This window comes from Barbatula barbatula, assembly GCF_947034865.1.
Source record: "Barbatula barbatula genome assembly, chromosome: 15".
Classification (NCBI taxonomy): domain Eukaryota; kingdom Metazoa; phylum Chordata; class Actinopteri; order Cypriniformes; family Nemacheilidae; genus Barbatula; species Barbatula barbatula.
Window position 1 is genome coordinate 1996803 of NC_136778.1, and position 15961 is coordinate 2012763.

Consider the following 15961-nt stretch of genomic DNA (forward strand, 5'->3'; position numbering starts at 1 on the left):
AGTATGTATTAAGGAACAGTATATACAGATGGATATACTATGAACGTTAATGTACAGGTGGCTATGAGCAGATAATAATTTAGACTAAACAATAGTGCAAGTGACTTAAGTGTGCATAAATTATAGACATACTATTAAAGTTGCAGTGCAATAGATGAGTTAATACAGTTGTTAAAGTTACAGTGCAGTGGAAGAGTTATGCAGCTATTAAAGGTACGGTGCAGTATATGAGTTAATGCGGTTATTACGGTGCATGAGTTAATGCAGGTAATAAGTTGCAGTCCAGAAGATGAGTAAATGCATTTTAAAAGGTTACAGTGCAGTAGATTAGTTAATTCAGTTATTGAAGTTACAGTGCAATAGATGCAGTTAATAGAGTTGACAGGACACCTGCTTCCGAATTAGTAAATTAAAAGTGTCCACCTCCAGATCTGATCGCTTATAGAAAAACAGAGAATATCCAATTACCGTAATTGATGGAAAGCCACACTCCTTCGGTTTTGATTGGATGAACAGTTTAAATCGATTGAATATAGCCATATATTTAGTAAAGCATGCAGATACTTTCCTGAGATGATCAATATCCCCATCCACAATCAGCAGTCATTACTGGGTAAAAAAAGGGTAACAAAGTGCATTGCGCCATCTCCTGGTAATATTAGGCAATCACGCATTTTAACAATTTAAAATTATTTCTTCACCCTGGCGTGGTTTAAAACATGCACAACTTTATTTCTTCTGGGAAACACAGGAGGAGATATTTTAAGACATGTCTCAGTAGTTTAGTGTCCATACAATGGATGTCGGTGGGGTCCGATGTTGTTTATCAGCGTTCTTCAAAATAAATATTTTTTGTGTTCTGCAGAAGGAAGAAAGTTTGAAATATTCATGTAATATTGACGTAAGGAGAGTTTTCATGGCTGAACTATCCTTGTAGGAGATTTTTATACGAGTAGTCTATACTTTATTCGGTGTCTCCTACATTAAGATTCTCACAATCTTAGTGTTCTGAAGATTTATATATAAATGAAACATTAGATACATTTAAAAGTAATGTTCTATTGTCTGCATGTTTACTAAACACAACTGTATAATTTAAAGTGTGTAATTGTTGTAATTGCATATTTCTACATAAATTAGTCTTATAGAAGCTTTGTTAGTTTCAAATGAATAGCAAAAAACAAGTTTTTAATATAATGTTCACCAAACTAAAATTATAGTAATGTTTTTCTAATGTTATATAGGCCTACCGTTTTTATGTGTAAATTGTGGTAATAGTTTTCCTCGACGATTTTCCCGTTTTGGGTTTACATATAAATGTTTTCAGAATAATAGTGTTAAAGTCCTAATGACATCTGATTCTTAATCGAATATATTATATAAAATATCTATGAATTCAACTTCATTTGAAGTTTTTGTAATGTAAACACTAGTCGGCATATGTGTTCGTTTTAGTCTAGTTACAAAGTATACATATACAAAAATAATAGTATAAGTACACATGCTTTATTCTCTGGATCCAGTCCGGTTTTTGAAGATGTGGCCCAGGTAAATATGATCGCTTACAGAAATTTGCTGCCATCGTGTGGTGTAAAATCAAAACCCAGAAATGTAAATAAACACCTTTTTAAAAAGAGATGATTTGATATTTAGCAAATATACCAGTTAGAACGTTTCAACTAAAATGCAACAATGAAACAGATCACAAAATCCAAGATTTACTCTTGTGCAACATTACTGTTCCTTTTTGAACTTCTTTCCGAGCTTGGATCACTCTTCAAATAATCAGACCAAATGAATAAATGGGTTTGGTGTTGAGGGAATGTTCTCAGCAGAGCTCTGGGAGCGAGAGACACTGACAAAGAGGTGTAGTTATACGTTTATTTCCTCAAAAGAAGCATGTTATATACAGTACAGAAGAGCACACGGGGAACGTCTTCAAGCAATCCTATGTCTAGGTTTCATCTTATGATAACCTTATTATATGTGCTGTATTATGCACCAGGAACATGCTTAAATTATAGATCACACTCCGTGGCCTTTAATAGGTCTTGCCTGTTTATTGGTGCAGGGAACTAAATAATCTAACAATGACTATTTGTCATATTACCATGAGCACTGATTTATTGTGTGCGATATGACTTCTATTTGCAATATGCACTTTATTTGATTACTATCTTATTTGTATACAAGTAGTGAGTGTAAAAAGGTGGGATATCATGCTATGCCATGCATTCTGACTTCTTTACACTGTTGAACGTGCAGGCTTGTTACAAAACGAGGTGGACGTGTGACGTAGTATTTCTGTGCCTGATACACTCCCCCAGCACTCCAACTTGTTTAGGAAAGTTTTTAAAAAACTGGAAAAGCAAGGGGAAAGAAAGAGCCCAACCACGCGCCAAACAACGTGCGAGACCCGTTTTCCATCAAGATAGTCTGCGCTGTGGCCCTGCAGCTCATTACTATTGTTGAGATAGTGAAGTTTAGGTGTGTCTGCTTGTTCACGGCATTTCAGTGATGGATATATAAACGCCGGATCGTTTGAAATGGATAGATGCCGTGGTCCAAGTGCAAAAAATAATGCCTTTGTTGGCAATCGGCGTGTGCGTGCATAATATAAAAAACACGAAGGGATTAATGCGATGATGAGTTGTGTGCTTGTGCTGTGGTTCAGTATTTCAATAACTGAAATACGCCTTATTCAGTTTGACAAACGTGTATTTCCTTTGTTGATTTAGAAAAACAGGATGAATCGATTTTTCTTCCAGTGGCAGATTGAAATCCATTGCGCTGTGTGCAAAAACACCTTTAGTATTCCAGTTGAACTGCTGTGTGATTTCAAATCAACATACTGTATAAACCATGATCAGACTAAACCTAATTTAATCAGATTTTAATGTAAAAGGTATTAGATATAAAAATTGGCCTATAAATCTTTAAACGTAGGCTAATAAAATATAAGTAGCTCACACCATTTATCAGAGGTGTGGGTAATTAAGACAGTATTGTGAGTGTGAATTTGTGTATCACCCCGTATATGTGTGTTATTCCCTGCCTTCATTACAGAAGAGTCCATTCTGTATAGTGACGCCAGGACGTCCAACTCAAATCAGACTATTTCCAAAATATCCTGTAAAAATAAAGCACCTCACACACAAAAGGGGAGCGTTCTGTCACTGATAGCTTCACATGCCGGTCAGAGGATCTCGGTGTCCTGGCGGGCAGGATATGTGGCCAGTGATGCCTCAGTGAGATTATTTAAACGCGAACCCAGATCTTGGACAGGGCTGTTTCTCCTGCAACATATTTAGTATTCAACACACAACATCATTGACATGTGAAGATGTATGACTCTCTAACACACAAATAGCCAAAGATGTTGTCAAATACAAAAGTCAATAACAATTGGGTGTCTGTGAAAATTTTGGAAACTGGAATCATTTATCGATAGTCTAGGCGTACCTGTCAAACTATTCTGAACGTTTCTTTAGTTAATTTACATTTGCTTTGCTGGCTAGGTTTTATTGTTTATGCCGTCACGCTTATATTATTTATAACTGCCTTTTTTCCACTGAATCTTGTGTTTCTTACTGTGGTTCTGAAGCACAAGAGTCAGTAAGCAAAATCCAGAAAGGCAAAGAAATGCGCAAGCTCGCCGTCGTACAGGTTGAGCTCTCGTGCATACCCGTCCTAGAGCGATATCACGATAATCTTTATGTTAATGCATAAAATATCAGCTACTGAAGAAAACAAAAGACAGCATTTAAAGTAATTTCACATATCTAGTGTAACTTTGTGAAGAAAATGTATCACAAAACGAGCAAAAAAATCGTTGTTAATAAATAATGTGAGCAATTATAGGCTATATGCCTTGGTGTATATAGAATATTTTACATGGGGAAATTTTTAGTTTTTAGCAGACGGTGTTGTCAATTCAGCTCAATAAAACATTTAATTGAGATTTTAGACACATTGCACAGGATTTTTGTCTATACTTAAGTTATACTTGATCACTCAGGCAGTAGTAAAACACTAGAAAGAATTTTTGTTAGAAAAATGGATGGTAATGAACGTGCCTGTTAAAGTAACTTAGATAGGACTAACGTATGTTTGTTTAAATATAGCTGCTTTAGTTTTAAGGTGTTTCTACTGACATTTACACAAAAAAATAAACTAAAACACGTTTTATGTTTACAGCAATGACCTGAACCGGTGTAAATGAAAGGGTTAAGTTGTTTCTCCTCATATATTACTGAAACTGATTTATATTTCCTATTTGACCAGCAGAATCTCTATAGGTTTCGTGGTCCTGCGAAAGATACTGAACGTAGGGATAGTTCACCCAAAAATAAAAATATTACTACGGATTCACCATCACGTAGTTCAAAACCTGTACACAACCATTTCATCTGTAGAACGCAAAAGCAGTTATTTTGAGAAATGTCTCCGTGGTTTTGCTTCCATACAATGGAAGTCAACGGGGGGACAATGTTGGTTACCAACGTTTTTGAAATATCTTCTTGCAGAAAAAGTATGTCATACAGGTAAGTTACGACATGAATGTCAGAAATTTATAAAAATGTTTTGGGGTGAACTTTCCCTTTAATGGTATTTCTGATAAAAAGGAACACCAATAGAAAATAAGTGACTTGTTATGGCCAGCAGTTCCTTCAGAAATACGAAAGTGTTCATGTTTCTTAAGAACTGTAAACACACGCACACACACAGTACTGCAACAAACCCTCCATCCCTTAATAAACGGGGCGAACATGTAACTTAAACAAGCTTATTTTTAATGGATCTGCAAAATTGTTTGAGTTTCCAAAGAGAATTCTTCCCTCCCTGACACGTATCTTGACTAAAAGAGATACTTCCTGTAAATTACAAACATGGCAAAACTTACAAAAGACCCCAAAAAACCCAAAGAAACCAGCATGCAGGAGAGAATGAGTAACTGAGTAAGTGAGGGTAAACAAAACCAAAATAATACATTGAGGAGATTCATAAAACAAGTCATTCTGGAAAAAAAAACATTTAAAAACATAAGTATAATGCCATTCTCTTCTGTGCAAACAGAATGAATCCGGATGGTTTCGCTCGGGCATGTGTGGGGTCCAGTTAGTGGGGGTCAGGCAGAGATGAGAGGACCAGTGTGCGTGTGTCTGTCTGTGTGAAATGGTTACAGAACGGTGACGTTTAAATGTGTGTTTTGGGGGTAAGCTCTTATGCTCCACATTAAGGCACCGAACGAAAGAAATAAAAAAAATAAAAAATAACCCCAGCTAGAGAAGATCTCACACTAACACACAACACTGGACAAAAGTCTTCGTCTATGATGTCACACTGAACACTACCGCCACTCCTCCGTGCCGGCGGACAGCGTCTACAGGTCCATCGCCGGTCTTCTTGTAGTAGTGAATGCGCTTTTGTTTCGTTTGTTTAAACTCATTTCGTTCTTTCTTTAAAATAAGTAAGAAGAGACATGAAACGACTTTTCTTTTTCTCTTTACATTTTTTTACAGAAATAAAAATGTCAGCAAGCAGTTGTGAGTGTGAGAAATGTTAGAGATGTGGTTTTACAGAGAATCCCGTGAGAAGGACAGAACGAAAGAGTGTTAGACAGAAACAAGGGATGAGTGAATGAGAGAGAGGGGGTGAGAGAGAGAGAAAGAGGGATACAGAAGAAAAGATTGTGTTTGTGTAAAGTGTGTATGTGTGTTCAACTGCAGCACTTGGTCTTCCAGCCTGTGACTCCGCCCCCAGTGCTGATGTCCACATTTTCACTGTTCGGCTCTTTTACAGGTGTCTGTGAAAATAACAGATATTTTTCAAAAACAGAGAAAGCAACACGTAGCAGCTGACAAGAAACAACTGGCGTTCTTGGATTTCTTGTGTAAAAACACGTGAAACTAGAGCAATAAGAGCCTTGGAACGCACAGCATTGTGTGATGTGTTGATGTAAATTCAACTGAAAAAGACAGTGAGAGACATATGGACTCATACCTTATCTCCTATATAGTGCACTATGTGTACCATGGAGGACATAATAAATGTGTGACGGGTGGCTGATGACGCGCAACTTCAACAGCTCTCATAGTGAAGGGGGTGGGACTCTTTGGATTCTAAAGCGCATTTGATTGGACAAGAACTTTGACGATAAGTTGAAGTGTGGCATGATGTCATAAAATTTCTAGATGTTTTTTTGTCAGTTTAGAGCAATTATACCTTTTTAAATGCGGATTTTGTCAGTGCTTAGGAACATATCAATTTATTGATGTTATTAAGGATAACATTTTAAGAAAAGGAAAAAAAATTATTCGATTTTATTTCAGTTCAGCATTTTCTGTCAGGAAATAGCGATGCTTTTTCATGGCATTCCCAAACTCACCTTTTTGAGAATGTCTTCTGCTAACGTGAGGAACGCCTTCTCGATGCTGATGTTGGCTTTTGCACTGGTTTCAAAGAAGCGAATCCCGTGTTCTTTTGCGATCTGAAAATCAAGAACCGCTCATTTATGTGAAGACTAAATAAGATAATGCTAGACTAAGTCCGAAGTGCTATATTTTACAAAACCGAACTGGCAAAAAAATATTATAATCATGAACCAACAGAGAGCTATTGAGAGAATAATGTCCACCAGATACTGTCTTAAAAATCTTTTTGGATTTTCAGCATTCATGAAAAATAAAAGATTAGTCCAAAACGATTTTGTGTTGTTTTTTGCACCTCTTAATACTTACTGTATGAGCAACAGCACTTAGAATATTAAGTTAAAAAACAAGAACAATGTCAACAGTACAACTCGACAACTAGTGAATTGTTGGATGACTAGTTGTCTGATCGACTATCCTAACCCCTACACACCCTGCAGCATCTCACCTGTTCCCCCTTGGCTTTGGGTACAATACGTTTATCCTCCATGTCACACTTGTTGCCTAGCAGCATCCTTTCGACATCCTCATTAGCGTGCTGCAATAAAAACACAAACACTATTTAGGATTTGTTTACACAACAACACACCCAAATCCTCCACCTGGCTATTAAACGACTTTAAACACTGTATAACGAATGCCAGACCGGTAGTTGGTGGTGTCACTCAGTTAAGATATGTTTAAGGCCCCCAACATGCTGTCGTTGTGTCACAGACAAGGCGTAGCTTAAAGGGATACTTTACCAGTAAATCTAAATTTCCCCATGTTGGGCAGATGATGCAGGCGTGTCGTAAGTTCCCGTGACGAATGCTGCATTTTTCATTTTGTTCCAAAATGGAAAAGCGTCTACTCTTGTGGGAGCTTTCGTCACTGTCTTTTGTCAGAAAAACAAGCCGTTGGTTCACGTGCATTCGAGAGAAAATGGAAACTAGACATCAACGTTAATAGCGCTATCGATATGGATATTTCTCTTAAACAAACGCACGATACGCTTCAAAAGACCACGTATTAAGAGCTCTGTCGAGCAGTTCTTTGAACAACCATTCACTCGCATTCTACCGCCTGGAAGTAAAATGATACGTGATAAAACCATATTCAGTTAGGATGCCTTGAGGTTGAGTAAAACATGGGGAAATTTGTATCTGCTCGTAAAGTATCCCTTTAAACCAGGACTACGCCTCAGTTCAATATGGATGTTCAAGTGGCTTTTATGAAAATGCTATAGAAAAAACATTACTGGTGTGTAACTTGAGACCAGACGATGGCACTGACATATTTTATGATATGTTGGGGCAAGTTATGTACAGTTCATATAGCACAAACAATGAAACCGAGCCTAAAAGTTCATACAAATGCCCCTTAATCATCTTCATCTTTAATCTCTGAAACCGTATTTAAAATTATTGTCGATGTTGAACTTCCTTCTTTAATCTCAAGATTTAAAAAAACGTAAAGAAATTGCACTGTGGCTCCGAACACTTCTTTCTGAGTAACCTGACCTGCTTAACATCAGTAATAGTCCTTTAACAATGGCCCTGAGACAACCACAAGCCTCATCGGGTTTCATTTTTTTATGAACGCTATTGAAATTGCTGACTGTACCTTCTGCGTGAATCATTGTATCGAAAGTCAAACCATCAGCAATTTCCCCCAGCCAAAGCGCATATAAATCAGGATTTATTGTGTTTTCAACGGACTGCCATTTCAAAACTTCATCTGTTGTTAAGGCGTTCTCTCCTTAACATACAAAACAGTCTGTGTATGTTTACATGTTGTCAGTGCAATGTCTGACCTCATCAATGTTTCTGAGCCACTTGCTGATGTTTTCGAAGCTCTTGGCGTTGGTGATGTCATACACAAGCATGATGCCCATGGCGCCTCTGTAGTAAGAGGTAGTGATGGTGTGAAACCGTTCCTGACCTGCTGTATCCCTGAAAAAACACATCAACAAATAATTACACACTTCTGTCCATTAACCATAAACAAACCTCAATAAGTAAACACTGCAAGCAATGCAACTTCTTTTAAAGACACGAATGTTATAAGCACATACAGAACTCACCAGATCTGTAGCTTTATCTTCTTTCCTTGCAATTCAACTGTTTTGATCTTGAAATCAATTCCTAAAAAGGAAACAGAAGATGAGCAAATAAAACATCAATGGTGTTATTATGCAAACACGTAAACATTTTCCACTTTGGAACACCATCAACTGGTACACAATGAGACCAGACACAGAAAAGTTTAGGAGTCAATTCTAATGCCACGTGACTTAAAGACTTGTTTAGGTCCAATGCGAGCAAATATCGCTACAGTCTTATCCATACGTCTTCACTGTTTCTATTTACACAGATGATTGTCAATCGAGGCGTTTTGCAGACATATGATTTGTTCGGTATAAACCCAGAGGAGCCCAGGAGGGCTGAAACTATCACGCTGTCTATAGTGGTTGTGATGCTGAAGGGTACAGAGATCTCTAGGGTTTAGATGAACACAAGCAGTGTGTGTGGTTGAGACGAGCACTGACCAACACAGACAGGCGATCGGAATGGTAAGGTTCATCTGTGAAACTCCAAAGAGTTTAATGGTCCCATCACACAATAACAGCATTCAGACGGAGAGGGAACCGTTCAAAGCCGAACACTTTACTGCTGTCCAACTCTTTAAAAACAACGACATAAGCTCACAGCTTTCCTAGTCTAGTACTCAACGTTAGTGATCTGAACGCATTGAATGAATGACATGAATAATGCAACATCAGCAGGTAATAATAAAATGGAAAATAACTTTCATTGCAGGGACCTCAGTCTAAGTCAGAGATTCAGAGGTGGGCAGTTTTAACCTGGTCATCCTGAATCATACATCATCAACCACATCCACTCTGTGAAAGCAATACCCTCGCCACCAACTGGCCCAAGCATCATGGCGGACGGGTGGAACAAAGTGCAAAATAACAGCCCACTTATTTTCTTCAGAAAATGTTAAGCCCGTCGCATTCAGCAGAAATATCGAACACACACAGCTGCACTATGGGTGGGAGAAACTTTATGCAATGATACACAAACAAGGAGCAAAATACTGAGTCACTCTCATACAATACACACAAACCACACCAAAACTCAACAGCGGACACGGAACAGAGCTACGCTGAGCCAGAGAATGTTCTAGTCATGCTGGAATACAACAGAGACTGAAAAGTGCACAAAGAAACAATGCCGAGTACGGAGCAGGACACAAAGACACACAAAACCTCTGGAAACATGTCAAAGGACACGGACTGGGGCCCTCACGCACTCCTGCAAACTCTGACAGCTGGACATTTAATCTAATCATACGATATTGGAAAAAACGAGCACGATCCATGTGAATCTGCAGGGGTTCTTGACAGGAAGCCAGTCAGAACTGTTCCCATGAGCCTCAGCAGCTGTGAGGCCCCTCCAAAGGGTCAAGACCAAAGCCCCACCCCACTGAGCCAAGATCCTGTCAATCAGAAAAACAGAATGAACTACACAGCATGTGTGCAAATCACATCCGATCTGGAAGATCAGCGTCTCTCTTCTTGTGTTTAGAAGTTTATCCTCTTTAAAACAAGGGTGTGTGAAAGTTTAAATATATAGATGGTGTGTGTGTGTGTGTGTGTGTGTGTGCGTGCGTAAGGTGATCTTTCACACCAGGACTATTTTAAGACCTATGACATACAGACATAGAAATTAACTTAAAGCCAACACGAAATGCCATTCACAACCATTTAACTTCTATAATGTAATATTTCGCTGCTGTCCTTCTGAAACCTTGTCTCTCACATTTCATGATTTTTATTTATGGTCGCCCTTTATGTACGTCACTGCAAATATCTAACAAATAAAAAGCATTTAAAAAATGCTTGTAACTTTGACAACACTGTATTTAATCGTTTTAAAAGTGCTGTGGTTTCTTTCATTTCCTAAAAAGCAAGTTTGGACATCCAAGGTTTTGAAATCAAAGTGATGATTTTTACAAAGAAACAGGATCTTCAATGAGGGCAAAAAATTGGGTGGAATTTTATTAATCAGAATTTGAAAACTTTTGCATGGTAAAAATGGACATTACATACAAGAGTAGATATCCTGGAAGGCGTTTAAAAGATCAGATCATAACAAATCGAAGCATGTTTCCACTTGTAATTGGATCATATGAGCTAGATGTTAACATTAAGTATAAACGGGGTCATCGATTGAACCTTAAGCCAATGTCAGATGCATGTTAAAATGAAAAATAACAACCAAAGAAACGTGATGATCCAAAAGGAATCCACAGAAGTAGAAATAAAGATTTTTTATTTTCCAAATAAAGACATTTGGATTTTAATTACACAAAGAAATAATTCCTGATGGTTCAATACATAAACCATGTGGTGACATATTTGACAAATACCACCCGATTACTCTCTCTCACACACACACACACACAAGCTAAAGGTGTGGAATCCACCGCGTGTGATGTGGTCACCTGCTATACCGTCTGCGAGCGATCATGTGACTCACAGCAGATGAAAATGCAGCCATAAAGGTCACACGCACACCCTCGTCGGACCAGAAAAAAATAAAAGTAAATATTAGTTTTCATTTCGAATCATCATTATATCCAAATTTAAGAGGGGATTATGTCTGCCTGAAACACCATCAATGACTGTGTCGCTCTTCATTTTCTCTCTAGAAATAAGCAGACTGTGACACAAATAAATGTTCAACGAAAACTGCATAATAGTGGTGGTTATTTTTATTAACTGAATAATATACTCGAATCATCTTTACAGACTTGGATGTGCTAAGAAAAGTCTGAATGAAGACTGCCAGGACACTAGAATAATGGACAAATTTACAGGCACAAATGTCTGAAATCAGCATTCACAACCCATTCTACTTCCATATGTGACATTTGAAAATCATATTTTATGAGAGAGAGAAAAGTGTAGGAGAAGACTTGACTTTATTCATTGGGAATTTAAATTCTTGCGAAACAAGTGATGTGTTTCTAAACAGACCAACCCACATATCCCAATGGTCTCACTGGCGCTTATTATTTGCTGTAAAGTGTATCACGTTAACAGGCATTAAACACTGCTAAAGGAAATCTGACGGGATAAAAACTTTTCTACGTGATGTTCAAAAAATGCAGGATCTCTTTTTAAATCTGACTTTGGTCTACAAATACATGCAAGGCATTAAAAATGTCATAAAGAGTCCATCCTGGAGTGGAGTTCGTTAAAATAAACAGACATGGGTGGCTGCGTCTAAATTTGCCCCATGATCCAGTGTAGCCATGAGATCTCCCGTTACCCCAAGAGAAATGACCCTCCAATGAGTTCAAGAGCATCTGCCAGATGACAGCCAAAGCCGCAAGTATGGTCAGGCCGTCTGCGCGCAGTACACATGACGTCATTTTCGTCACCAGAGCAGCCCATTTTGAGACGTGATGCGCAAAACAGCACAGAACTCCGAGAATCATGACATTTGAGGACGGTTTGGTAGTATTCAGCTTCACCACCATGACACCACATCAAATTCCACGTCTTTATAATAAGAATATGCTTTTTGCTATCCATTCTGGTTCACCATTTATACAGGTGTTGGCACGAAGCAGAAAACATCATTAAATACACAGAAAAACACATCGTATGGGGTCTTTTGTACACATCACCGCACTATGACATCACTTTACAAGAAGTTTGTTCTTAATGAAGTTTATATATGATGGGATTTGTGCTTTAATTGATACATTTGATGAGCTTCCCATATTTCCAAACAATATCATGATAGTATAGATATTGTTATATAGCACTACATAATAACAGTTTTCTGTATATTGCCATAATGTTCAACAGTAATACCAAGTATGCATTGTAAGGGAAAGTAATAGGTCGATTTCATCCAATCCAACACATCACTACTTGTGCAATGACATCAGCTATCAACTATATCACACCTGGACAGATCCCAATAACGCCAGTAAACACGCCACACACAACAACAAAACTAAAAACCCAAATGTGCTTTCCAAACGATATCATAGAGAAACCCCGAAGGGGTTCTGAAATGACAGGTTAGCAGAGAACACGTTGGGCAATCGCGCTACTGAGAGTCGCGCATGCGCATCGGAGCGCCAGATGACGCCACACCGATGAATTGTTTATAGTTTTTAACGAATAACTTACGATCGATTGTTTCTATAAACTCGCCGGTTGACTCAATTGGTGACACCATTGGGTGTATTTCAAGCCAGTTTAATCCACAGTATTTTTAAACTGAATGATTTGAAAGGTTTACTGCCTTGTAACAGGCCTTATGTACATTCACATTTAACCCGATTCACAAACTTTACGCCGTAGACACCTCAATAAATATTACACACCGACGTGTCAATAACAAGACGTCTTTACGTCACATTATTCAAAAATAAAGCGTGAAAGGTAACGTTAGAAAGCTAACGTTACGCGCAACATCACTGACAACAACCAAATTCATGTAACGTTACACTGACGAATGAACATCCCATAGTTTACAAAACCTCACATAAATGATCCCGACTTTTATATTTTCTGCTGACTACAGACGATTCAGTCAGCTGATATAACGTTTAATCAGTTAGCCTGTTAGCATGCTAGTCCTCAGAAGGCCCGGGTCACCATCCATTCACGCCAACCAACATGTTTTCACACACACACACACACACACACGTATGAAGAACTACTCAGAACCGGACCGGTTCGGGTGGATTAGGGTGTGTTGCTCACCTATGGTGGAGATGAAGGTGGTGTTAAAGGCGTCATCGGAGAAACGGAACAGCACGCAGGTCTTTCCCACTCCCGAATCTCCGATCAAGAGCAGTTTAAACAGCAGATCGTATGTCTTCTTCGCCATTTGAGCTGTTGTTAAACACACACTGACGATAAGCAGATGGAGACCCGAGTGTGTTTTCAAGAAAGAAAGAAAGATCGTGCGCGTGTGTGCGATCCAAAAACACACGCTGGTCAGTCTCGCGACAGCTGAATATCGAGGATTTTCCCCCTGTGGACTAATTTAAACTTGAACTGAGGCTTTTATGGATGCGTGTTTATTCTCGGAGTGCGTGTTTTTGGTTGTTATGCGTTGTTTTTATCGCTCTCTCTTTCTCTCTCAAAATGGCTCCTCCGCCCGACTCTCACTCTCTCTCTCTTTCTTCAAACTACACCAGCGATCTGATTGAAATGAGAAATATTCCGCTTCATCCCAGCGATCCCAAACAGCACAAATCACCGCCCGAACGTCTCGCAAATGGATCAATACCGACAGCCGGTACCGGGTCCGTTTGTACAGTTAAGACGAGAGCAAACACACAGACGACCGACCAACCGCCGTCGCCTTCGAATAGAGCGACTACGGCGACACCCTAGATTTCAGAGCAACGCCCCTTTTCCCGCCTCTACGTCAGAGTTCAGGCGTGTGAGTGGTCGGAGGGGCTGCTTTTCAAGTACATTTCGGAGAGCGATTGGACGGAAGGTAGACCGTCCTGAGAAGACATGAGGGCATTTATTGACGTAGCTGTTCTCGGGAGGGCGAATGCATGGAGGTTCTGCGGGTGTGAATGCTGCTGGCGCAGACTGGGTTTAAAGATGCCCGATTCGGGCGTGTAAAAAGAGACCTTGTGGCCTGACAGTCTGTTGAAATCGGATAAGCAGCGGATGTTTATGTCCTTGGCACTTTATAAATCCAGATGTTGTGTCAAATCCGGTGATGTCAGTGCGGGTGTGTCCCTGTCAGGAAATGTATGAAATGTCCACATACGACAGGGTGAAAGTTTCACCCTGTATACACTGCCGGCGAGTATATATATACATATATCGTATATATGAAGAGTTTGGTTTTAAAATGAGTTTACATTTGTTCAAAAATCTTTTTTTATGATGTTATCATTATTCGTTTTATTGTGTTGTGCTGTATTTTTAAGTTATTATATATATGTTATAAAATTTTGAAAAGTTTGAGTTATCTCATTTTGGAACGGAACTCTTCATGTTTACAGTTTATAGAGCCTATATAATATGGAAATGTAAAACCTTTATAATATTGCAATTTTAAACTGCAATGATTTTTATATCTGTTCATATTTCATGTTCATACCCTTCACTGGCTACCCATTAAGTATCGTATTGACTTTAAAGTTCTTTTAATCACTTATAAAGCCTTGAAGGGTTTAGCCCCTACCTACCTAACAGAGCTTCTATCACACTACAACCCATCACGCTCTCTAAGATCTCAAAACGCAGGACTTTTGATAACACCTAGAATAACTAAATCCACCAAAGGGGGTCGAGCTTTCTCATACGTAGCACCTAAACTCTGGAATAGCCTTCCTGATATTATTCCAGGATCAGACACACTCGCCCGATTTAAATCTAGATTCAAGACACATCTTTTCAGCCAAACATTCACTTAATGCAAAATATGAAAAATAAACCACCAGGAGATGCTGACATTAGATATTATTTACTAGAATAATTGAATTTTTTATATAAAACACTATGTAGCGTGTTTTACCCTTTTTGGGGGTTTTTATTTTTTTCCCTGTAAAGCTTTTTTGGAACAATGCAAATTGTGAAAAGCGCTATATAAATAAAGGTGAATTGAATTGAATATTTATTTATAATGGTTTTTATGTAGGCTACCTAAAGGTCTAATTCAAGAACTTTCTATATACTTTATAGGGGAGAAACAGCTTTTCTGTAGAATCATCCTTGCTGTCATGTGATTTTAAAAGCATTTATCTATTGTTTGTAATCCATTAGGCAACATGTTACCTGAGCTGCAACATGCATAAACCTGCTGTGACTCAGAAAGGCATGCTTCATAACTCCAGACTCGTTTTATTCATTCATATCTGTCGGTGAGTCACTTTTATAGCTCTGTGCATGCATTTCTACATCATTTTCTTTGACTTTTTTTTCTGTATTACTAACTGTAATTCTTCCCCTGTGACACACACACACTCAGAAGAGCAGCAGTGTCTTGTAAGTGTCTCTCAAGTCAATCCATTGTTAAGTGAGTCACCGTGGAGTTGAACATCTGGTTCTGTTAAATCAGCCGGATGTTATAGAGCTTGAACTTAAGTATTAACAGGCACTTTCTAAGTTCATTGCAAACGTCAATGAAATACGCATAGTCAATATTTAACACATTTTCTAATGTGTCCATTAGGGTAAAATTGACATTCGAGCTATAGGTTTAATTATTTAGAAGATGCTTTCATCTAAAGCTACGAACAAATAGGGAAAAGCAATTTGCCATTAATATGTGCAGAGCTGCAATAATGAATTTCAAGAGTAAGCCCTTGTAAAAAGAAAAGCTGTAAGAGCAGAGAAAAGAGAGGACTGAATCGCTCACCGATAAATGTGATGTTTATCACTCTCTCACTAAACCAAGTATAACACGAGTTGTCCAACTTTAGAGAAAAGGTTCATCACTGTCAGCTGTTACAGATCTGTTGGTTATATTTTTATTTGAGGGTGGATTGAT

General features: G+C 38.4%; 1 protein-coding gene across 1 annotated transcript; it reads right to left on the bottom strand.

The window, feature by feature from the left end:
* Nucleotides 1-4772: 4772 nt before the first annotated feature.
* On the bottom strand, nucleotides 4773-13948 carry rab10 (RAB10, member RAS oncogene family). The gene is made up of 6 exons (XM_079475099.1): nucleotides 13204-13948; nucleotides 8494-8554; nucleotides 8224-8362; nucleotides 6880-6969; nucleotides 6389-6490; nucleotides 4773-5806 (listed from the first exon to the last, which is right to left on the bottom strand). Exons 1-6 carry the CDS (start codon nucleotides 13328-13330, stop codon nucleotides 5720-5722), a joined length of 606 nt encoding a protein of 201 aa, XP_079331225.1. The 5' UTR covers nucleotides 13331-13948; the 3' UTR covers nucleotides 4773-5719.
* Between the last annotated feature and the right edge of the window lie 2013 nt (nucleotides 13949-15961).

Coding starts and splice junctions, on each gene's coding strand:
- rab10 (XM_079475099.1), bottom strand. CDS start 13,330: ATGGCGAAGAAGACATACGATCTGCTGTTTAAACTGCTCTTGATCGGA. Junction 6,491..6,879: donor CCAAAGCCAAGGGGGAACAG/GTGAGATGCTGC, acceptor CTTGATTTTCAG/ATCGCAAAAGAACACGGGAT. Junction 5,807..6,388: donor CAGAAGACATTCTCAAAAAG/GTGAGTTTGGGA, acceptor TTATTTTCACAG/ACACCTGTAAAAGAGCCGAA.